Source organism: Photinus pyralis, unplaced genomic scaffold, assembly GCF_008802855.1.
Source record: "Photinus pyralis isolate 1611_PpyrPB1 unplaced genomic scaffold, Ppyr1.3 Ppyr1.4_LG6, whole genome shotgun sequence".
Classification (NCBI taxonomy): Eukaryota; Metazoa; Arthropoda; class Insecta; order Coleoptera; family Lampyridae; genus Photinus; species Photinus pyralis.
The window spans coordinates 4,538,386-4,562,214 of record NW_022170663.1 but is presented as its reverse complement, the minus strand read 5'-3'; the positions used below and the strand labels follow the sequence as shown (position 1 = coordinate 4,562,214).

At 34.8% G+C, this 23,829-nt stretch overlaps 3 protein-coding genes and 1 non-coding gene across 9 annotated transcripts; 1 reads left to right on the top strand and 3 right to left on the bottom strand.

Annotated features, from left to right (window-relative positions):
• Positions 1-1,457: 1,457 nt before the first annotated feature.
• LOC116173414 lies at positions 1,458-3,879 on the bottom strand. Of its 4 annotated transcripts, none has more exons than XM_031490876.1 (7): positions 3,341-3,879; positions 3,086-3,281; positions 2,880-3,030; positions 2,539-2,706; positions 1,956-2,107; positions 1,654-1,909; positions 1,458-1,609 (listed from the first exon to the last, which is right to left on the bottom strand). In XM_031490876.1, exons 2-7 carry the CDS (start codon positions 3,263-3,265, stop codon positions 1,479-1,481), a joined length of 1,038 nt encoding a protein of 345 aa, XP_031346736.1. In that variant the 5' UTR covers positions 3,266-3,281; positions 3,341-3,879; the 3' UTR covers positions 1,458-1,478. The 4 variants fall into 4 exon arrangements, with proteins under 4 accessions (XP_031346736.1, XP_031346735.1, XP_031346737.1 ...); XM_031490875.1 differs by having other exon boundaries at positions 3,086-3,265; positions 3,341-3,878; XM_031490877.1 differs by lacking the exon at positions 1,458-1,609 and having other exon boundaries at positions 1,760-1,901; positions 3,086-3,265; positions 3,341-3,872.
• Positions 3,880-8,942: 5,063 nt separating this feature from the next.
• Positions 8,943-9,014, top strand: Trnad-guc. The gene has a single exon. It is a non-coding gene; the product is annotated as a tRNA-Asp (tRNA).
• A 2,348-nt stretch (positions 9,015-11,362) lies between these two features.
• Positions 11,363-15,805, bottom strand: LOC116173646 (uncharacterized protein K02A2.6-like). 2 transcript variants are annotated; one of them, XM_031491271.1, is made up of 2 exons: positions 13,386-15,805; positions 11,363-13,340 (listed from the first exon to the last, which is right to left on the bottom strand). In XM_031491271.1, exons 1-2 carry the CDS (start codon positions 15,505-15,507, stop codon positions 11,398-11,400), a joined length of 4,065 nt encoding a protein of 1,354 aa, XP_031347131.1. In that variant the 5' UTR covers positions 15,508-15,805; the 3' UTR covers positions 11,363-11,397. The 2 variants fall into 2 exon arrangements, with proteins under 2 accessions (XP_031347131.1, XP_031347132.1); XM_031491272.1 differs by having other exon boundaries at positions 11,363-15,140; positions 15,216-15,804.
• Positions 15,806-20,376: 4,571 nt separating this feature from the next.
• On the bottom strand, positions 20,377-23,499 carry LOC116173752. Of its 2 annotated transcripts, XR_004145981.1 has the most exons (4): positions 22,789-23,499; positions 22,625-22,735; positions 22,501-22,563; positions 20,377-22,323 (listed from the first exon to the last, which is right to left on the bottom strand). XR_004145981.1 is itself a non-coding variant. In XM_031491428.1 (3 exons), the coding sequence occupies exons 1-3, from the start codon at positions 22,990-22,992 to the stop codon at positions 22,507-22,509; spliced, it is 372 nt and encodes a 123-aa protein (XP_031347288.1). In that variant the 5' UTR covers positions 22,993-23,499; the 3' UTR covers positions 20,377-22,506. The 2 variants fall into 2 exon arrangements, 1 of the variants encoding a protein (XP_031347288.1); XM_031491428.1 differs by having other exon boundaries at positions 20,377-22,563.
• Positions 23,500-23,829: the final 330 nt, after the last annotated feature.

Sequence of the window (23,829 nt, the reverse complement as noted above, 5' to 3'; positions counted from 1 at the left end):
CTTTGCCTGAAATTACTTTTAAAGGTTTGTTTCGCATATCAAGGCAGCTAGCTCAATGGGTACTTGATCAAATTCTTCCACATATGAGGGATTCAGCACGCACAACAGCCATCCCTAAAGGTCTTAGGGTAAGTAACGTGTTGTCAAGTGCAATGCTAGTTTTTGTTTAACTTTAGTTTTTTGCTGCATTACACTTTTTAAGTCATGGATCATATCAAAGAGGGGTAGGTCAAGATTACCTGACAAGCATGCATCAAACTTCAGTAAGCAGATGTCTTACAGAAGTAACTGACATTTTAGTACAAGTATTAGGCCACCTCATAAAGTTCCCGGAAACTGAAGTGGAGAAAAACCAGGAAAAACAACGGTGAGTTGGGAATTAATTAATTGAAGTACAAGATTAGTAACATGTATACAACCAGCTGCATTTGAGATTGCCATATAGAACAATTTGAAAACATGAAACCATTGCAATCATGATGACCGCTTTTAGTGTTGCAATTGCTAATCTATAGGTACTTATTTATTTGCTTTGAAACAAGATATACCTTCTACATAATTAAATATCTATGTACCATAACTTGTTTCAGTTTTGTAGATAGTGGTGGATTTCCAGGAATAATTGGATGTATTGACTGTACACAAGTTGCTATCATAGCCCCAAAAACAGAAGACCCAGAAATGCCCGGTGTTGTATTTTACTGTCGAAAACAATACTATAGCTTAAATGTTCAAATAGTAAGCAAAATAAATAGTTTCTTAGCAACCAATGTACTATCTACTGAATTTTTTGCAGATTTGTAATACAAAGTTAAAAATTTTAAACATAAACGCAAGATTTCCGGGATCTGTGCACGATTCTGCCATTTGGCAGACATCATTGGTCAGAAGGCACTTAGTGAACAACTTTAGAGGAAATGGTCGTCAAATGACATATCTGTTAGGTATGCACATTTTAATGTTGTTGTTTACTTCACCAGTTACATACATTATAGGAGACGCAGGGTACCCCTTAGAGCCTTGGCTGTTAACACCAATAGCTAATCCAGTTACTAATAGTGAAAGAGAATACAATCGCCGACATAAAACAATCCGAAATATTTATCATAGAAAGAACAAATGGTCTATTAAAACAAAGATTTAGATGCCTTCTCAAACATCGAACCTTGCATTATGCTCCTGAGAGAGCAGCACAGATTATTTATGCTGCTGCTATCATGCACAATTTGTGTATTGACAGGAATGAATATTTAGGTGACATAAATGGTATGTTGTAACTGCATAAGTGTATTGTATAGTTATTTGTTAAAAATGTTCTTAGATAATTGTCATGAAGAAGAAAATAACAATGAAGTAAACAATAACAATCAAAATGCGGATGAAGAATTAGATCTTCCTGAAAGAAACGTTTTACACCAAGGCCGTATTGTAAGAAATAGAGTAGTAGAAAATTACTGTTTGTAAAAAAAAGTTAAGTTTTATTCTTGTATTTTTATAAAATTTACAATAGCATCATCCAGCGCTTGGAGACTGTTTTTTATAAGTAATAAACTATTAACTAGCTTTTTTGAATTGTCTTTAATAAGGTTACGCAAATCCATTGGTACCTCTAAAAAAAATAAAGTCATTTTATAAAAATTAATGAAGTCATACTTAAATGTCTTTTACGCTTGTAGAGCTTTCTCGCAACAATAGTTGGTGGAGCCCTTTTCAATTTTTTGCATTTTAAAAACCCAAGTTCTATAACTTTAGGGTGGCCGTATATTAATACTTTACTTAAAACTTCCAACAATCTTCTTTCCAAATCATTTAAAATTTCAATAATTGGAACCCCACCTCCCGTGATCTCACGCTCCATGTAAATACGCCTTGCTTTGGCCTTCACCTTCGATTCCCATTCGCTGAAAATCTACCAAACTTGGAAAAGTTTCAAAAAAAAGATGATGCTTATGTACCTTTTTCCAATTTAAGGTCGACCGTTTCGGGCCATTTCTTATTGTATTGAGTTCCGAACATAGAGTCTCAAACGCTTCTTCATTATGATGTTTGCATTTTTTAAAATGAATGTACATTTCATATTGTTCAGATAAGGTCTTTTTTTTAATTGCTGTAAAAACATCAGACTTCATTTTGTAACCATTATATTATAAACATAATTCAACACATAAAACGTAAAAAAACTGAAATAACATTCTCATAAACATAATTGGTAGAGTATTTAATAATTTATAGCCAATGATTATGGTATGTTATAACTTGAAACTAGTTTCAGTGGTGTGAACAAATTTATATTAAATATCACACAACTGAACCTCAAAACATATTTACAAAATTAAGCCTATTTTGAAACTATTGCTGTCTAATTGAAATAGCAACAGCAATATTATTCAGTGCATCTGCCACCGAGTGTATAGCTGTTGCTATTTCACGTAGCCCTTCATTTGTCGAGGACAGATGATCATTTAATAATACTGAAAATAAAAAGTTTACTATATAAAGCTCTTCTTTATAAAGTTATGTATGCTGGATGATACTTACAATATGTTGATTTTGGTTTGGATTTTGATTTTGAAGTAACGGGAACATCATGTGAGCCTGTTTCTCTATCGGCGTCTTCGTCATTTACATTTACAGCATTATTTTCCTTTACATTCTCCTCCACAGTCTCCTCAGCAACTTCATCTTGAAGGGGTTCCTCTGATTTTCCTATAATTAAACTAATTTACTTGTTTGATAACAGTCCTTTGTATCATATGAAACCACACTTCAAGAAAAAAATGTATATCTGAGGCTTATACGATGCCACTTATGTATATTATATTTATGTTACTCAGGTTTACCTTGTGAAGGTCCATTTTATTTATTATTTAAAAACTTACCCTGCGGCTCCACTCCCAACTCTTCAACAGAGCTCATGCCGCTGCATAACACATTCAATCCAGCAATTTCGGCACATTTCTTTTCAATGGCATTTAAATCCTTACCATTCCTAATTTTTGATTTTATGTGCGATTTCATCTCCACGAATGCCTGTATAAATAAAAAAATTAGTGAATAAATCATCATAGTATTTGTATTCCAGTACCTTTTTCCAACCTTCAGGAGTTTTCTCCACTCCTCCTACAGAATTAAGAACTGCACCAATCCTGCTCCACTCTTCCTTTTTTTGATCAAGAGTACCCTTTCCCCACTTCAAACAACTAGATTCTCCAACCTGCTCCACTAGAAGCTGGTATTGCTCTTGTGTAGCCTTTTTGGGGGGCATCTACAAAACACACATGCTATATTACTGCATTTCATCAGCATTTATTTATTGAATTATGTTAATACATATACTTACTTCTGTTTAATTCTAATGCGAGCAGCAAAAAACCGATCACCAATTTTCGCGCAATCGATGTAAAGAAATGTAGGGTTAAATAAATTAAAATAACGTCAATAAGGTTAGGTTAAATGTATAATGAAGTTAGAAGTTGCAGAGAAAATGCGATGTTGCCAAATAAACGCTTGACTTAAATTTCAATCTTTATAAATTTCAATAACTTCAAGTCAAGTAGACATACAGCATACCGATTTTTTTCAAGATTGAAATAGAAAGTCAATTTTATTGAAATCATGCCAATGTTGACATGAAAGTCAATGTACTTACAGCATAAGGCTGATTATCTGCAGTGCGTATTAGCTTAAAAAGCTCGAAGTATAAATTAAGCGATAATTATATCTTCCTGAAAACTTCATTAAATGTATTTGTCAAAGATGTAATTCATGAAGAAAAATTCGTGAGCGGAATAGAAAGTGCCAAATAGGTTTTTATACGTAAATTTGATATTTTTCTTTAGCGAATCATCTCCAATCAGCGTTCAGCACATATCAAACCAAAAAATGTGTAAATATTAATGATTTAAAACATTAAATAAAAAATAAATTTAGTATAATTATCAAAACAAAAAAAAACGTGATTTGATAAATACCTATCCGTTTCATATACTATTACAAATACAAATCTTTCATTGCAGTAAAGCATTTGAAATGAAAATGAATGGGGTAAACACATTCACATATAGAGTTAACGATAAGAAGTAAAAGGATAGAAATCGTTTACAGTCTCTTATCGCCCAAACAAATTCCAAAGAAAATATTCCCAAGAGAAATCCGAAATTCTGTACATGAGCTTATAACAACTTTTTCTTTCTTTTCCTATGATCACATCTAATTAATAGTATCTTAACGCGACTATGATAAAGACGGACAGAGGGGGTGGGTAAAATACGACCAGTTTTATTTACTCTATATTTTAAAACATTTCATTTTATAACCGCGGTTAAATAAAGTACTCGCAATATAACTTAATAACAGCCCATAAATGAAATAACACACCAACATTTCACAATGATCATCAAATTAATTAATAATAAAAAGGAACTCGATCAATAAGGAATGTTCGAGTCCTTCCTCAGAGTTATCCTCGTGGCTAAATTCTTCAGTGGCGGAAATTAACAATTACCCGAACACCCTTAGCGCTTTTGTTTACCTACTATTAATCGCTCTGAAGTAAATGGAAAACGAGTTCTCTTTCGTAAACTTTATTTGAGAGAAAACTTCGACAAATTAATTAGCAATTGTGTCTTCATCTCAAAGCACTTAAACTGTTATATCATTAATCAGCCTCGTCATCTGATTCAATAGGAGATGGTGGAAGTGTGTGACAATTCAATTTATGTTCTTTGTCGTCGGTGTGGAAACGAAGTCCAATTCTAGCTCGCCTCGTATTCTTGAAATGAGCTGAGTTATAAAGTGCTAAGAAATACTAACGCTGCATTCCAACTATTAAAGTAGGTAGTATCAAATCACAAAGTTGGAAGATACGACGCGGTTAATCTTTCTATTTGAATTCCTTCCAGTTCGAAATTCTTTGGATTTATAACTTTCCGGATCCGGGTCCTTCAGATTACAGAGTTATTCAAGTGTTTGCTATACGAAGAGTTCGGAGGTACTTTACCTATTTCTTTGAAGTGAATTTTGCGTTAAGTTCCGTAGTTCCACACATAGTTCCGTATCAATTAGCTTATTTGTAAACTAAATGTGTCTCTGTGTAAATGACTGCATGAACGAACTTCAGGATTAAAATCCAGAGCTCACATAAACCTACAGTGGTTAAGATAAGAAATAGTCTCCTACTCACTTTTTAAATGCAGTCAAACCAAAATAAGTAACTATACGGAAAAAAGTATATTGTCTATACAAGAATACATGACTCTTCAAATGTATTTATTTCTTTTGAAGTCCAGGATGTTCATTTGATGTGCCCTTACTCTTGTTATTGTCACGTTGAATATAGTATACTGTATAATGCGGTATATATACATATATACTGCACTTAAACGTGGTGGAGTTTTCGTTATCAAATCATCCACATATACTTTGGCACAGCGCACAGTTCCTGACAATGGCGTTTTGCATTTAGTATATTTGCAATTTTACATTCCAATTTTCACACGTATGTAGGTAACTATATTTTGGCATAATTTTGGTATTGTAGTTAATGTTGTTACACTCTTAGAACCGGTTGCACAAACCTATTAGATTTGGGTTTAATCGTGAAGTGATGTTAAAAGAAACATGATTAGTTAGTATACCTTTGGGCTTTGATACTATCCAATCGGGTTATTAACAAACCTACTACGCAACCAACCAAATACCTTAACATTCCGATCAATAATAATCATTTTTTAACTACTGGAATTTAATGTTTGATATACGATGTATTTTTTGTGTTTTCCTCAGAAAATAAAATAGAAGAAAACCAGCTGCAATATCTAATTCCGGAGTTACTCAAGGAGCTAATTCCGCAAACGGGACCGCGGTCTGGCAAACAATTTTAGAATTGCAAAGAAAAGAAGACTTAGAAGGAAACAGTAGTAACGGTTTAACATTCAGTTTCTAATATCGCAATGTATATGTATAACGAAAAAAACAACACTATCAATTTAATTACCCTATTATATTATACTTTTGTCATAACTTTGATGTATCTAAGTATTGGTTGCTCTAATAACGTTAAAATACAAATTTCAAATCATAGTTTATTTTATAGATAGGACTATATGGGTCTTTAGACAAAATTCTTCCGGACGATTTCTAATATGCTCACTTTATAGGGTGAACTTCGAGAAAACAATTCTATTAGCACAACAGAGACTACTGCGTCCCGTTGTAATTTAATTTTCCCTTATCATTTCGTTTTTTTTCCTATTTGCCACTTTACTTCGTTACCCTCCGTTTTCCCTTTCCAACTTACTTAAAAGCAAACATGCGCGGAAAAAGGGGAATCGAGAAGGGTAGATTGCGGGGAGTGCGCGCTAGAAAACCACCGGGTTCGGCCGTCGATTATTAAGAAAACCACAAGCCATCAACTGATGTCAAGTCGTTCGTTCGTCAATAGATTTGTCAAGAATATCGTCGTCGTTCAACAATTAGTACTTGGAATCCACAATTCCTAGCAACAATTTCGTCGTCGTCTAGCGGTAAGTATTTGCAACCCTTCGTCGTCTGTCTATCCACCGTAGTGGACAAGTGAACCACCAGCGCTTGTCTTCGTCATTAAACAAGTAAGTTCCTTTTTTATTAATTCGTCCTGTCAACCTCAATTTTGCAGTCAGCCAAACATTTAATTATCAGCGATGCCTACTTAAATAGTTTTGGTGGTATATGATTTTCCACTACTTCCCAGATCTGATCTTTCATCATTGTTGGTGCAAATGTAATGTCTCGTGATGGTAGCCATAATTATTGACATTTTTGTCCAGCATTGATTTGGACTTTTTTCTACCAATCCTGAATGGTAAGAAGCGTTGTCCATAATTATAAGAGAAGGTGTCATCCAAGTTCGGGATCAATTGTTGTTCAAACCACTTCTCAAGGTTAACGCAATTCATGGAGTCATGATAGTCCACGGATTTGCTTGATTTAAAAATAAGACTTGCATTTGGTACAAATCCATCTTCTGATCCTACCGGACCCCTTCACCACTTCTTTTTCTAACTGTTTTGAGAGTACCATCTTGCCAGCTTCTTCTAAAAGACTCTTTACTGTATATACAGGTTTCGTCTAAAACCACGTACAGGTCGTAATGGAAAGAGTGAAGTTTCGTTTTGTTTAAAGTCTCTCAAAAATTGTAGTCTTCTCAGGGCCGTAGCCAGACTGTATAATCAGGACAGGCTCACAAACATTCAGGACAGGCGGCCTATTCCTGAACTATGACAAATGAAGCAAGCATACATAAACGTGTGTTTGTGTTTGCTATGCCACTGGTTCAAAATTACGTCAAAATGGCGTTACAAACGTATACAAACTTGTTCCAATGATATCGAGAATATGCCTCCAGACTGAAATCTGAAATGTAGGTAATGGCATTTCTAGTTTTCAAAAAAACACTACTGGCTTTATTTTCATAAGCACTTATTTTATTTTGCAAATAACCACTCGGCTGGCCTAAATTAACAAAAAATTCAAAATTTACTAGGTTTGTGAACACACGTGGAATTTTTTTTAAATAATGAATAATAATCTAAAATGAAACCCTGAATTTCTCAGAGTGACCTATTACTACATTAAATGTACCCTGGAACGAATTTAATGCTCATCAAACAGCACAGACGATAGCAGATATCAAATGTCACTTACTTTTACACACTTGTTCTTTCACGGTAAGCAATCGCAATCCTCTACCTTTTATATTTAATAGCATGCTCGAGAAAAATACATCAAAATAAAGTAGTACTTCGCATTTTTTAAATTTAAAAGTTTTTAATCACCGATTCTTAACCAGATTAAATTTTCTCAATCGTCCTCGTAATAGAAGCGTATATGGTTAAAATTTTTCAGAGATTTTCGTAAGTAAAAAAGATGTCATTTTGCAGTTTGCGCATGCGCACATTTGATTTTTTACTACGTGTTTCCCTTTGCGAATTACATTTCTAGTTTTCGATTTTTACTAAATGTGATATGTTTTTCTTTACTAGAAGCATCTATGGTTACAAATTCGAAGAAATATTGTCATAAATAATGAAGTTGGGATTGCGCAGAATGTAATGTTTACAATATGAGATATGTTTGCCTTCGTTGAAAAATGCGCTAAGAGATCAAAGCTTCACCAAATATTTGTGATAAACCACCGACTTCACGAGACGCCCTCGGCCATTTGAGATGTTGATATATCGTAATTCTATACCGATAGACAGTGCAGCGTTGCGGGTTTTAAAAAACATGTTATACATAGATATGTTCGTTTAATTGATAACCGCAACATCGGCAATAGTAATAATTATATATTTTAGCACACTAGTAAATTACAATAGGAAATTCGGAAATCTGGCTAGGGCAGGCTTAAAATTTTTCAGGGGAGGCTCAGCCTGCCCTGGCGTACCTCTGGCTACGGCCCTGAGTCTTCTTTGAGCTACATAGGGCTGTTGTTCCATTAAAAATAATCTATTAGAAACGGTGCATCTCCGCCACGTGAATTTCAGTTTCTTCAAACTGCGGGACAAAGAGGTAGCAGATATTTCTACGGCATCAAGTCGTTGAAGATACTGTGTAATGAACGGAGTGTAACAATTCTCGCCTATAAAATCAATTCAATAAGTTCGCGTCGTGCCATTAAACTCGTTGCGCGTGCTTTAAAGACTTGATTATACAGTTGTATCTTAATATACTATTATATGCAAATTTTGTACATAAATTCTGTATGACACATTCACTAAATTTTGTACCGAATTTTGCAGCTAAATTTAGTATTAAATTTCGATAAGTGTCAACAGTTAACAGCCTTTATAACCGACGAGGTTGGACCTCGCCTAAATCTAATGCTTTTGAAAAATTCACACGCTTCATGTAGACAACTTTTTATGTTTCTATTTCAATACGATTGCTTCCAAAAAAACAAGTCCTCGGTAGTATAGTGGTCAGTATCCCCGCCTGTCACGCGGGAGACCGGGGTTCGATTCCCCGCCGGGGAGGACATTTTTTAACTACATTTTAAATACAATCAAGTTGAGTAACTATATTACAGAATTGCCTAATCGGAATATCAATCTGCTGAACGAATATCATAGTTTTTGTAAGCAATATGTACAAATAATTCTTAAGTTTTCTTCTCTAGTTGCCAGTATTTCGTCCTCCTGTAGTTAAAAATAGTATCACGAGTCAATAATGATAGCTATTATTATAATAGCCATTATTGCAAGTAATATAGTTACTTTATGTACGATTAATTTAATATTGTAAGAATTTTATCTATTCGATACAAATACACAAACAGAAACACATAGACCTGGAGATGGTGATACTTTTTCTGGTGTGATCAAAACGAAAATGGTGCTAACTCCCTGGGAGTGAGGCCGTTATTGCTTGACGATTGGCCCGGGATTGATGTTTGAATCTTGATATTTACTTTTTTTACACCTCAAACTGTCACGCAAAATGGGTGCTATACTGTAGCAAATCGTCTAAATTTTGCAATAATTCTTGCATTTTTGAAAAAATATTATACATAATTGGGCCATGTTACAGGTATAGCGGATCGAAATTTGGCATTAAATTGACATTTAATTTAAGAAATTTTTTAATTTGCGTGCAAGAGGGCGTAAGAGCTATTAATACCTGGTGATTTCTCCCTAAGGGAATATTATTCCCAAGCCCACGAAAAAAAAGTATAATATAATATAATACTTTATCTATTAGTCGTAGATAAAAAAAGTCAATAAATGTTTTTATATCGAATTGCTTATGGGCGTAGGCTTGGATTAGCTTTTATTATGAGCAGTTAGTGTATTGATTAACCAGCGATTACCAATGTACCATTATTTATCAGCAATATAACGGTTTAACGACATTTGTTTAGAAATAGAAAATTTTTTTCTGAAACATATTCCTTTTGATGTGAATTTACGGCAACCTCCATAGCCTCTGCAGCAAATTCGTCAATATTTATGAATGACAAATGACATTCAGAATTAAAAAAAATATATTAAAGATTACACAAGTAAAATTACAGATGAAATCGATTTTTACAAATAACGGAGGCAAGTATATAGTATGACAGGATTCTTTCAGGACAAAAATGAATAGCTTTTACAATTTCAGTACGAGCCCACATTTATATAATGAGTATTTGGTCGGTTCACGGGACACGAATAAGAACAGAATTAATATTTTATGTCGAGTAATTACACACTTCATTTTATTGACATTTCAACTTTGGAACCCCCTTTGATGTTTATTTAGCAAAACTTGTCGAAGAAAGTATGGTCCTATTATTAAACAATCGCCTGAATGCTTTTTTTTCTAAAATCGAATATCGGCTAAATGAAAAAGTATTTACGTATTGGAAATTTGCCAGGACTATAAGAATGGAAATCTAAAGCGCTTTTATGAATGAAAAGTTTTTTCAATACGTTTTCTTATGAGTTGCTGTTTGTTGTTCATGACACTTTCCCTGTATTTCAAATTGATAATTTGGGCCGTAACAGAAACTAAATTTGTTAATCAAATATTTCACTTCAGTGTGGATAGCGTGTTAAATGTTATCTATATCATTAGATCAAACATAAAATAAATTCTAAAAAACCTTATATTACTTTAACATATCGAAAACAACTGATTTTCATAATTAACTAGATTAATAGTATATTATATTATGAGGAGCTAAAGTGATACTTTTTATGGCGAGTCAGTGTTTGATGGCCGAGCGAAGCGAGGCCAGCAAAATACTGACGAGCCATAAGAAGTTACTTTAGCTCCGCATAATATATGCTATTTTTTCTTCAAACGTGAGAATAACGCCCAAATAATGGTTTTCAAATCGGAAGAAATATTAACCCGATCGTTATGGGTAGCCGTGAGCGCGTCGGCCGTGGTGACTATAACAATTGCTATAGTTGGCCATTATTAGTTTTGACGTTTTAATTGTGGACGAGTTTTTCGATTTCAAATAAAAATGAAATTGCACAAAAAATACTTTCGACAACTTTAGAAAATCCAGGTTTATCAGATGGAATGACTTCAACTACTCCTTCATTTGAAGCAGAAACCAATCCAGTTTTTTTGAAAATACTTCATTCATTCATTAGAAATAAGACGAGCCAAACAAAACTTGACTCTTCAAAACTTGGATGCTGCAGGAACGAAGGTTTAATTTCAATAATGGTAATATGACTAACTTGTTGTGTCTTTACACGAGGTGTGACCGGACCATTGACTATACACAATTCGTTAATTAGTCTTTATTGAACACAACATAACAAGAGACATTGAACGACCTTTTTGTGACACCTTTCTCTAAACTCTATATTACCAACTTAACTTACTAAACTTAACCCAATACATAACACTCTTCCCCCTTTACAAATCAAGCCTAGAGGGCGCCTTTATGGTTCTTTGTGAACGTCTGAGTACCTGAGGCGTTATAGAAACTGGAGCAGGACTTTTAGGTGCTTGGTCAGGATTTGGACTATCAGGTAAAGAAACACTTGAGTCTTCAATCACTTCTTCCTGAACATTCTCATCCGGAGCCTTCTCAACGCTGACCGAAGGACTGGGGTTACTCCCTTGTATGTACGGTCTTACAATTGGATTTGTCTCTTCTTCTAATATGGACATCTTTAGGTAATCGGCATGAAGATATCGTACCTGATTATTCACCATTACTAAATATGTAACTGGACTGACGACCTTTGCAATTTTTCCAGGAATCCACCTGTTGACACGAGTATCAAAGGTAAGTACTTTTTGGCCTTCATAGAATCTTCTCATTATTCCTCTTTTACTATCCTGGTATATTTTCACTTTTCCATCGATTTTATCTTCTCTTCTCTTCCCTCTTAAAAATGTTGGTTTTAGTAAGGAGAGTTTTGTTCTGGGTTGGCGTTTTAATACTAAATTCGCCGGACAAACTCCTGTGACTGAGTTGGGTGTATTGCGAAAAGAAAACAAGTATTCATCGATCTGTTCCTGTAAAGTCATGGTAATCTTCTGTTTTTCATTATCCTTTAATTGCTTCAATAAGCCTCTCTTGATGGTATCCACATACTTTTCCGCTTTGCCATTTGAGCAAGGATGAACTGGTGGAGTCAAGGATACTTTTGTGCCTATTGAAAGTGCAAACTTCTTGTATTCCTCCCCATTAAATGGAGGTCCGTTGTCTGATACTATCTCTTCTGGAATTCCGAACGTAGCAAATATGTGTTTTAGCGCTTGAATAGTTTTAGACGAATTTGTTCCATGCATTATCTGTATCTCGATCCATCGACTGTAGCTATCTACTACTATCAAGAATTTCTTGTCAAATTTTTCCAAGAAGTCAATGTGTATTCTCTCCCAAACTCGCTCGGTTTTTGACCATGGTGTATACGGTACTGGAACTGCTTTGGGTTGTAAGGATTGACAATTTTCGCAAGAGTTAATACAATTCTCCAGATCTTGATTTAGATTAGGCCACCAAACTTCACCACGTGCTAACATTTTTGCTCGAACTATCCCTATATGCTTATCGTGTAGCAATTTCAAGACTGAATCCCGCAGTTGGAATGGAATGACAACTCTATTCCCCCAGAGTAAACAATTATTTTCAACTGTTAATTCACTTCTTCGGATGTAATATGGTTTCAGATTACTTTCGTTAATCTTGTTGGGCCAACCTTTTTGTGTATATTCTATCACTTTAGAAAGTGTTTGGTCTTGCTTGGTGCATTCTACTATCTCAAGTGCTGTCAACGGTAGCACATAATAATCAGAAAAAGAATACGCTTTTTCTTCCGTCGATTCTTCAAGTGGAAGTCGTGACATGGCATCAGCGTTTGCCATATCTTGTCCTTTCCGGTATTTGATTTCATACTGGTAAGCTTGTAGGATCAACGCCCATCGTTGTAATCTCGCAGCAGACAGAGTAGGTATTTTATTTTTCGCTCCCAGGATTGTTTTCAACGGTAAGTGATCGGTGATCAGCGTAAAAGGCCTATTGTAGATAAATTTATGAAACTTCTTAATCGAAAATATGATTGCCAGTGCTTCTCGCTCAAGCTGTGAGTATCTACGCTGAGTTTCCGTCATTGTGCCAGATACAAACATAATTGGTCTTTCCTCGCCGTTCACTATGTGACTAAGCACACCGCCAACTCCGTATTGGGACGCATCGGCAGCCATAACTAAAGGTAAATCAGGTGAGTATGCAATTAAAGCTTTACTGTTTAGCAATAACTGCTTGCTCTTCTCAAAGGCTTGTCGACATTTACTGGACCATTCGAATGGGACATCTTTTTGCTCTAACCTATACAACGGATGTAATTCTGAAGACAACATAGGTAAATATTTGTTATAATAGTTCAGCAGACCTAAATACGAGCGTAACTGTTGCAGGTTTTTGGGTTCGGGTGCTCTTTCGATAGCCTCCATTTTACTCTTCATAGGTTTGATTCCTATTTCCGACAACTCGTGACCCAAAAATTCCACCGTTTGGACGAAAAACTTACATTTTTGGAAATTCACCTTGACATTAAACTTATCTAATCTAGACAGAACAATTTCAACATTCCTGAAGCAGTCTTCAAGCGACTGACCCACGATAATGACATCATCTAAATAACAGCCAACATTTTTAATTCCCTGAAGTATCTGATCCATAATTGCTTGAAATTGTGCTGGTGCACAAGCTACGCCGTAAGGTAATCTATTATACTGATAAAGACCTTTGTGTGTGTTAATCGTTAACAAATGTTTGGATTCAGGGCTCATCTCTAACTGTTGATAAGCATTACTCAAATCAAGAACAGTGAAGAATTTCCCCTTAGCAACTTGGTTAAAAATATCTTCTACCCTCGGTAATGGGTAATGATTAACCTTGATTAATGGATTAAGAGTTACCTTAAAATCAACACAGATTCTTAAGGACTTCGATGACTTTTTGGGCACTACGACTATTGGACTCGCCCACTCGCTGTATTCAACCTTTTCCAATATTCCATTTACTACCATTTCTTCAAGTTCCTTTTCCACTTCTTCTTTAATAGAGTAAGGGACGGTATACGGTTTGTGGAATACAGGGGTAACATTTTCTTTTAACACAATATTACATTTAAAATTTTTGATGCATTTTGCTTTATCGTTACTAAAGACATTTCTGTACTTGTCTTTAAATTCAGACACAATTTTTGAAATATCTACCTCAATGACATTACAATGCAAACTTTCACGCCACCTAGGTAATAACATATTTAGCCAATTCCTACCCAGTAGTGGTATAAACTCGATTTTAGACAAGACAACGACTAACGGCAATTCATACTTGACATCGGACTCAATACATTTAACCTTTACCATCATTTCACCTACAATTTGTAACTGATCTCCTTGTACGGTTTTAATTTTTAACCTACTTTTACAAATTGGTATATCTTTAAAATATTTGTTACGAGTATCAACAGAAATTAAACTTACGCTTGCGCCTGTATCAACTTCCATGTCTATTATGCGTTTTTCAACATTAACTTTCAAAATAGCTGGATTAGACTTACTTGACACCTGAATGTTCTTGCAGAATCCCACGAATTCTTCATCGGTCGACTCTTCTTTTGCTTCCTCCGTGACATCCTCTTGATCGACTAGTAAATGGACTTTCTTCTGTTTATTCCTACAGACTCTGGACGTATGGCCTTGACGATGACATAAAAAGCACTCCCACTCTTTGGCTGGGCACGTGTCTGGATTATGGAACCTTCCACATCTAAGACAGGACTGGCCTCGACTTGACCTTTGACTAACAGACGTAGACGTAGAGTTTTTATTCGACTTTTGACTGGACGATGCTAAGCTCCGACTGGACTTCGGACTACACGACACTGACATTTGACCACGTACTTGACTTTGACTGACATCCTTCCTTCTTTGACTCACTTGTTTGGACGAGTTTCCTCTATACAACTTATTTACTTTACCATCTTGCTGTAACTCAAGGCTCTCTGACTGTATTAATTCTTGTGCTAAAGCCAACTCGCACAGCTTGGAAAACGACAAATCCTTCTCAGACAGTAGACGGTTTTGTATCTTCTTATTTGACATACCACTTATAAACTTATCTCTCAGTGCACGATCTAAAAAATTTCCAAACTCACACAAATCCGCTTGTTCTTTGAGTTTACTTATATATTCAGCGATCGACATACTACCTTGACTAATTTTATAAAACAGGTGACTTTCGAACGTGACTGACTTCACTGGAGCCATTCGCTGCTTTAATATTGCCTTTAATTCCTCGTACGACTGACTAGCAACTTTGTTCGGTTTGACAGCGTTTTTCATCACTCTGTATGCTTCACTTCCAACCAGGGTGACAAATAAATCGACTTCATGATTACCTTCGACTTGATTGCACTTAAACAGGTGATCCATTCTCTCCAGGTAGCTTTCGATTTCCGTTTTTTCTAAGTCGATGGGTTCGATCGTACCAATAAGTGACATTTTGTTGATTGTTGTTTTCTATGGTTTTTACAATGACATTCGACTGCAACTAACTTCCGACTGGGCTGATGGAAAATGGCTGACAAGACTCACTTCCGGGTTTGGAGGTTACGACTTCGATTTTTCACGGATTTTCGCTTTGTTCCTTTTTATCTCGTCGCCAATTTATGTTGTGTCTTTACACGAGGTGTGACCGGACCATTGACTATACACAATTCGTTAATTAGTCTTTATTGAACACAACATAACAAGAGACATTGAACGACCTTTTTGTGACACCTTTCTCTAAACTCTATATTACCAACTTAACTTACTAAACTTAACCCAATACATAACATAACTGAACTTTCAACATTAACTATTATTTAAATAAATAAATAGCTTCTTTGATCGACTATATTTTTATTTCTGTTAAAATCAGAAGGAAAGATCAACGCACTTGCTAGGTGAACCAAGAACCTAATGTAAATAACATCAACTTGTCAAAGCAAAACAATGTGACACTGGCACTGAAGCGTTTTATTGCCTAGGCACTAAAATACTTCACTGCCGCTTGTTCGATTGTCCTAAAAAGTCAAACTTTAACTCAGAGTGCTGGGCTACGTAATGTCAATATTATATGACGTTTGAAGAAAAACGAACTTACCTTGTGAAGTTCTGATCGTAATTTTATGAGACATGTTCAATTGTACATGTTGAAAGCCGCGATTTCAGTTTGATCAAAATATATTAAACAAAGAAGAATCATAATCATAAAAGGAAAACTTAAAAATAATTTGGAATCTAGTATAAAGTAGAACACAAAACAAAGACGCAAAGACAGGAATATTAACAAAATGCAATGTACAGCTTACAAGTTTTTATATAATAAGGTAAAAGTACCCTTTACCGACCACTAAGGTATTACCGACCACCTACGACTTGGGCAGTTTAAACTCCAATATATAAACAAACACGCACTTGAAAAATTACTGGCCATTACGGTTGAGCCCGGAAATGCCCGCCAATCAAATTGTACCACCCCCAAGTCCACATACATGCCAGATACTCGTGCAGTTCATGTTTGTCTCATAACGCGAGTGGATTGATAAGCTTTTACTGTCAAAATAAATTATTTTTCAGTGTTCTTGTTACGGTCCATTAAACAACAGTTTGGTAAGTAAGCACGATTTTTATTTTTTAATGCATTATTATACAGTTTTTTATTGTACAATATACTTAGTTTACACTGATTATTTGAATAATTCATAATATATTGCAAAAACAAAAATGGTCGGTGAAAGGTTAATTATAAATGCATACGCCCCAATTGCCGACCGATTGGTCGGTAATGGGAATATGATACCTATTAAAAATTTAAAAAAAAACAGACAAATTAATGTTATAATACTAAATACTTTATGTTATTTCGAAAACTCATTTACTATTCTCTTGCATCAGGTATCACCGACCACAAAATGTTAGTTACTTTTTGTTGAAAATAAACGGAATTATTGCACTTTTCAATACTTTACGGGATTCTGTGTAAATATAATCCAAATAAATATTACATCATTTCATAAAAATCATAATTAATTCCAAAGTTTGATTAATTTAGATTGATTTAAGGCACCTCTGAGATGGTAAAATAGGTGAGAGGTTTGAAGAATATTAATTTGCAATCTTAGTATTCTAATTTCAATTGTGGTCGGTTTAAGGTTCGCAAAAAATATGAGTTTTCCATTTACCGACCAGGCGGTCGCTGATAGGCTTTTACCGACCTTATAGCCTTATTCATTATTATTTATAGTACCTAACTACCTAAGTACTTAATTATATTTCTCCTTTGGAAGTTAAAAATACTTAAGTATATAGAAATTACAATTTTTGCAGAAATGGAAGCCAGAAAAAAAAGCAATACACTGAAGAGCAAGTTAAAAATGCTTTAGAAGCTATTGCGAATGGCCTTAGTTACAGGAAAGCTGTAGAAATATACAAGGTTCCGAAAACCACCTTAATTGATAGGAAGAATCATAAATATCCAGAGGGTGCCGCAAGTGGAGCTCACACAGTTCTTACGCATTCCGAAGAAGAAAAAATTGTCCACTGGGTGCTGTATTTACAAGAAGTGGGTTTCCCTGTGACTCGCAGCCAATTATTAGAAAGTGTTACAAAACTAGTAGTCCAACTTAATAGAGAGACGCCATTTAAGGATGGAATTCCGGGCAGGCATTGGTACGAAAACTTCTTAAAAAGACACCCGGAATTATCGCATCGAATTGCTCAAAATCTAACACAGTCACGCGCTACTATAACAGAACACAGCATTCGTGGATGGTTTAATAAAATTTATGAATATTTGGTGCAGAATAACTTGGATAATATTTTAACAGATCCAAAAAGAATTTTTAATTGCGACGAATCGACTTTTTATTTGTCTCCGAAAGAAAAACAAGTTTTGGTGAAAAAAGGATCAAAAAAAGTATATGTTAGAACTCAAAATGATGATAAGGAGTGTCTCACCGTCCTCATTACTGTTTCTGCTGCAGGTGAATTGGCACCGCCGCTAGTTTTAATTCCATATAAAAGAATGCCACCAACTATAATTAAAAAAATGCCAAATTGTTGGGGAATAGGCCGCTCAGAGAATGGATGGATGACTGGAGAAAATTTCTTCGAATACATAGCAAATGTTTTTTATCCATGGGTGCTAAAAACTAATGTTGCGTTACCGCTTATTCTTTTCTTAGACGGTCATGCTTCTCACCTCAATTTGCATCTATCTGAATTTTGTCGAGAAAAGGGGATTACACTGATTGCTCTATTACCAAACTCCACCCACTTACTCCAACCTTTGGATGTTGCATTTTTCCGCCCTCTCAAGAATTCTTGGAAAAAACGAGTTCAAAAGTGGCGAATTGAACACAACGGCGATAAATTAAGAGGCGAGGATTTTGCTGCAGAATTAAACTTTTGTTTGTCCGAAGTGGTTAATGAAGAAATAGCTACAAACGGATTTAGAGCTTGCGGTCTTTATCCATTCACTCAAGATAACGTGGATTTCACCAAGTGCAGCTAAAACCCCAAACTCCATTTGAATCTGCAAATGCTCCAACAGAATCCATGAGTAGAACTGATAACGACGCCACACTTCATGACACTAAAACGGCCAAACATCTTTTAAATGAAATTGAAAAAAGATTAGATCCACAGACTCTTTTAGCGTTTCAGATAAACCAGCACGATATATGGACTGGTCCTGAAAGGGATGAAAGTTTATTTTATTTCTGGAGACAAATATTTAAGGACAGTCAAAGCTCTGAAGGAAACAACGAACACGATGATACAATTGACGCGAACTTACCAAATTTAGAACTGAGTGTAAGTGAGCTTAGTGTCAATTATATTGATATTGAGGACCGATTTTGGCCAGAAAACCAGAACGTACTAGATTTGGAAGTACAAGCGGATGGAAGCATTTTATTACCAACAATGCCAAATTCACCAAACAAAGATCCAAAGTTACATTCTACTATAATAATTCCTGTAGAAGATAACATTACACTATTAAGTGTCGCCACTTATAAAACTCCAGACCGTACCCCAACCAAATTCACTGCAAATACGAAAGGAACCGAAAATGGCATTAAAGCAGTATCCGATACTGATGATATCGAAAACAACAAAAATACCATAAATTACTCGCCTCAAATAAAAACTCCCGAAGCAATCGAAACTCTATCTGAAGGGGCAAACCAGGATAAAGAAAATACCGAAAAACATGGTACTGACATTGAAAAATTCCCAAATATACCCACACCTTTTAAAGATATTGAAACCCCATTTAAAAAAGCACTCCTATGGCCAGAACGAAAACAAAATGACAAAATAAAAAAAATTACTAAAAAGCTTACACCCACAGTAGCTTCATCCGACGAATACATTGAATACCAGAGGAGATTAGATGAGGAAAAGAAAAAGAAAGAAGATGAAAAGGCTGAAAGGCTTAGAAAACGAAAAGTCCGAAATAACGAAACTGCGGAATCGAGTGGAACAACAAAACAAATAATAAAACATAAAAAAACTGAAATGGAAAAACCTGCAAGAAAAAAGGGAGACTACGTTGTAGTTTCCTACGAGGGAGAACTATTTCCGGGAGTAATAACAGGCTTTGACGAAAACGGAACCTTGGTGAAGACAATGACTAAAAGTCGTTCTCACTGGAAATGGCCCAATAAAGAGGACATCCTCAGTTACGTTAAGGAAGATATTGTGTGCAGTATTGACGAACCAAAACTAATAAACAAACGTGGAGTTTCTGCTGTGGCTAAAGTAGAAGACTTACGTAAGCAAAATGTTTAAAACAATCAATTATTAAGTTTTATTTATTACCTAGATAGATGTCAATAAAAATTGCAGGTAGGGTTATTAAATAAAATAGGCTGTATGACTGAGTAATTCATTCAGTGAATGTTTATTGTATTTGAATGTGTCTATTAAAAACGAGTAAATTAATAAATACTTAATTTTGACATCATTTTCTCTATTTTTTCATAACGGTCGGCAAATAGTTCCTATTTTTTTATGAGTGGTCGGTAACGGGAACATGTCCTAATTTGCTCGGTAAATGGGACATTTGCCAATTTTCAGAACTGGAATAATTATATTTATTTAAAATATATATGTGTGAGTGAAACATATCGGCTTTTGAATTTAAATATTAAGATATATAATTTTACATTCAAAAATAAATCCTTAGAGCCGTATTACAGGTCTGTGAAATATAACGAAAATTATCTTGAAATTTTATGTGATTATTTTCGAGATGAAGTTTCCGCATAATTCTTCATAATGACATCCTGTTTTACACTAAAGAAAATTTTCGTGAGATTTATTTCGATACGCATGCGCAGTTTTGTACAGAATTACAGAATCCTACTCATAATTGGCAACTGTTTCGTCCGTGTCACATAAATAAATATAACCTCTCTGTAAATATCCTCAATTAAATTGTTGTTTATTTTTCTTAGTTTATCAAGACAAATTATGGACAAAGTAACCAAGTTATCAATGCTACTTGTGGTGACCATTGGTTCTCTATTACTGTATAAAGTTAGAAAACGTAATGTTAGGAGAAGAAAAATTTGGGCAAAAAGATGGTTAGGCCAAAAACATAAGGGTACATTGGGTTTACTGAACAACGAATTAAAAATAGAAGATCCTCTTGCGTATAAAAATTTCCTTAGAGTAAATTACACCCAATTTAAAGTATTGTTAAATTTGATTAGAGATGACATCAAGAAAGAAAATACATTCATGCGTGGTAGCATAAGTGCAAAACATAGGCAAGCATATATACCGAAGGATAAGAAGCTTTCATTTTATTTAATTAATAATCCTCAAATGAGACATATGCAACAAACTAGTATTCTATAGGTAAACGTTTAATTTGCAGACTAGACGTAACACTGCGCTTTTTGGCAACTGGAGAAACATTCAGATCACTTATGTACAGTACAAGAATACATGAAAGCACAATTTCAAAAATAATTCCTGAAACTTGTGCTGCTATATGTAGACATTTGAAAGCGAAATATTTAAAGGTATTATTGTGGTTGTTTAAAGTTCATAATTTAATGTTAAGTAAAAATTATAGGTGCCCTCCAATCAAGATTGGCGGAGAATTGCTACGGAATAGGAACATAAATGGGATTTTCCTAATTGCTTAGGTGCTATAGATGGTCGGCATATCACTTTTTCAGCACCAATATCGTCAAGCTCATACTACTTCAACTATAAGGGCACAAACAGCATTGTTCTATTGGGCCTAGTAGATGCAAATTATCGTTTTATTTTTGTAAATATTGGTGTCAATGGTAGGATAAGCGATGGAGGTGTGTTTGACGAGTGTGGCTTATATAAAAGGTTAAGAGCAAACACTCTAAACTTACCCACACCTCGGGTTTTACCAGGAAGATCAACAGCAATGCCATATGCGTTTATAGGTGATGATGCTTTTCCACTTTTAGACAACCTTATGAAGCCATTTCCTCAGCGAGACTTAACATATGAAAGAAGTATATATAATTATAGACTATCACGAGCTAGACGGATGGTAGAAAGCACTTTTGGCATTTTAGCAAATAGGTGGCGTGTTCTTTTAAATCCGATACATCTAAGTCCAGAAAAAGTGGAACTTATCACGTTCACATGTGTGCTTTTACATAACTTTTTGGCTTGTGAAAGCTCACAGTATATAGAAAACTCAGAAAATTATGCAAGACAAAGTAGTTGTCTACAAATTGGGCAGCAATCAGGAAATAAGTCAAAAAGATCTGCAAGATTAATTAGAGATGAATACAAAGACTACTTCAATTCATCAGCTGGTGCGGTGCCCTGGCAAGATTCGGCTGTAACAAAAGGAAATTGCTAAATGTTGATAATGTTAAGTATATCTACAAAAAATAAAAATGTAATAATTTATTTATTCTATTTCACTCCATACATTCATTTATCCCTTCATATAATATAGATATTATTTTTGATTCGACTTTGTTGCGAACACCAATTTTGTTTATTTGATTCAATTTCATGCTGACAAATTCACCAAATACTTCGTTTTGATTCTTCATTTCTTTTTTCGTTTGACCACTGACAAGAGCATGTGTAACACTGTCTAAAGTGGTGGACACTTTTGTCATAATGACATCCTCTTGTTTCTTTTTCTTTTTCGGGCGACCACCTGATGGAGTCGTCACTGGTCCTTCTGGTACAACAATTCCATCAGGCGCAACATACCCGGAGAGGATGACAGTGTGAATTATCATCATCCTGCATCTATAAAAAAAAATAAAATGCGTATGGCATGTAACAAAAGCAAAACTTGTTCATATATAATCATAATGTAGAAATGCATAACATTCTTTACACTTCCTGCCTTTCCTTTACCTAATGAGATTGAAAAAAGGAAAGCCTTTGTATGCCTAATTTAAAATTTACATTAAATATTGTTACCTCAGATTACTGCAACACTTCTTCAATTACATATTCCTGCATTTCGTCATCATCACTCATAACCTGAAAGTAGACATAATAATATTAAAAGCTATATTTACAACCTTAAGGACATAGTATTTACCACATCATCTTGCGATTCGATTTCGTCGAACGAATCAAGCGCTTCCCTTTGAGAACAATTATCAAAAATGAAACGTAGCATCTCATAGTACCATAAAGATGGCTCGATAACCTAAAATTTGTTATTTAACATTAGAACGTCAAACATAAAATTAAAGTACGCACTGCGTCCTGGTCCGCACCGCTTCTCTTCGAATTATTGCACTTCTTAAATTCCTTGTTCGCATTCTGCTTCAATGACTGGAACTTGTTTTGAATTTTTTGGATTGTCACATCGGGTTTTATTTTAATTAATTCGCTTTGTATTGCGTCTAATGCCTTTTTCCGTAAATTACGGTTTTTATAATTTGCCGATTTAATTTTGTACATATTCGGCCACTTCCTGACTCCTGTACTCCTCCAGCAATACGGTCACTTTATTCCTAGTCCACGACATAACTGCAAGAATCCAACATAACGTTATCTACACTAAGTAAATTGAGAATTTGTTATTGAAGTTCAGTGCTATCTTCAAAAACTTTTGTATCTTGTCCACAATTCTTGTTTACCCTTATTTACAAATGTAACACTGAACTAGTTCATAAAGCGAAAGCGCTCATTAATAAACAAAGCATTGGCTCTTACTTGAAAAAAATCTCAAGCACTAAACCTTAAAAACAAACGTACAGGTACAACAGACGAAACACACCGCCGAGCTTTTATAGGTTAGGTAGGATCATAAACCACAGAGTTGTAAATAGAGAGACAGTCTTGTAGCGAAAAATTGACTCCAATTGAACCTTGCGTAGGCCGTTGGTGAGTTTGCGCAGTAATCGACAACAGAACCGGCTTCAAATTAAATGATCCTTAAAGCAGGTTCGGCTTGAGAATAATATGGTTTCTCATTGCAACAAAAATTGAAAAGAAATTCAATGTGTGGTGAATGATGTTAACACTGTGTCTTGAATAAATAAGAAACATTACAATCGTTAAGAACTTTTAATACAGTAGACTACAATACAAAGCTGGTAAGGGGCTTACAACATCAGAATCGAGAAAAGATTTTTTGAGATTCTGGTATAAAGGAAATCGTATATTTGTCGTGCGATCGAGTTTAAAGATCTATTTATGCACTCAGTGAGTATAAAAATAAGCAATGAAAGAATAAAATAAGTTGAAATTTTATTTTGGTGCGGGACAAAATTTCAGGTGTGCAATGCCGAAAAC

Coding starts and splice junctions, on each gene's coding strand:
- LOC116173646 (XM_031491271.1), bottom strand. CDS start 15,507: ATGTCACTTATTGGTACGATCGAACCCATCGACTTAGAAAAAACGGAA. Junction 13,341..13,385: donor ACAGTTACGCTCGTATTTAG/GTCTGCTGAACT, acceptor TGTTGTCTTCAG/AATTACATCCGTTGTATAGG.
- LOC116173752 (XM_031491428.1), bottom strand. CDS start 22,992: ATGTACAAAATTAAATCGGCAAATTATAAAAACCGTAATTTACGGAAA. Junction 22,736..22,788: donor GCGGTGCGGACCAGGACGCA/GTGCGTACTTTA, acceptor AACAAATTTTAG/GTTATCGAGCCATCTTTATG. Junction 22,564..22,624: donor TCGAATCGCAAGATGATGTG/GTAAATACTATG, acceptor GTCTACTTTCAG/GTTATGAGTGATGATGACGA.
- LOC116173414 (XM_031490876.1), bottom strand. CDS start 3,265: ATGCCCCCCAAAAAGGCTACACAAGAGCAATACCAGCTTCTAGTGGAG. Junction 2,707..2,879: donor GTTGGGAGTGGAGCCGCAGG/GTAAGTTTTTAA, acceptor GTTTAATTATAG/GAAAATCAGAGGAACCCCTT. Junction 1,610..1,653: donor CAAGCGTAAAAGACATTTAA/GTATGACTTCAT, acceptor TATTTTTTTTAG/AGGTACCAATGGATTTGCGT.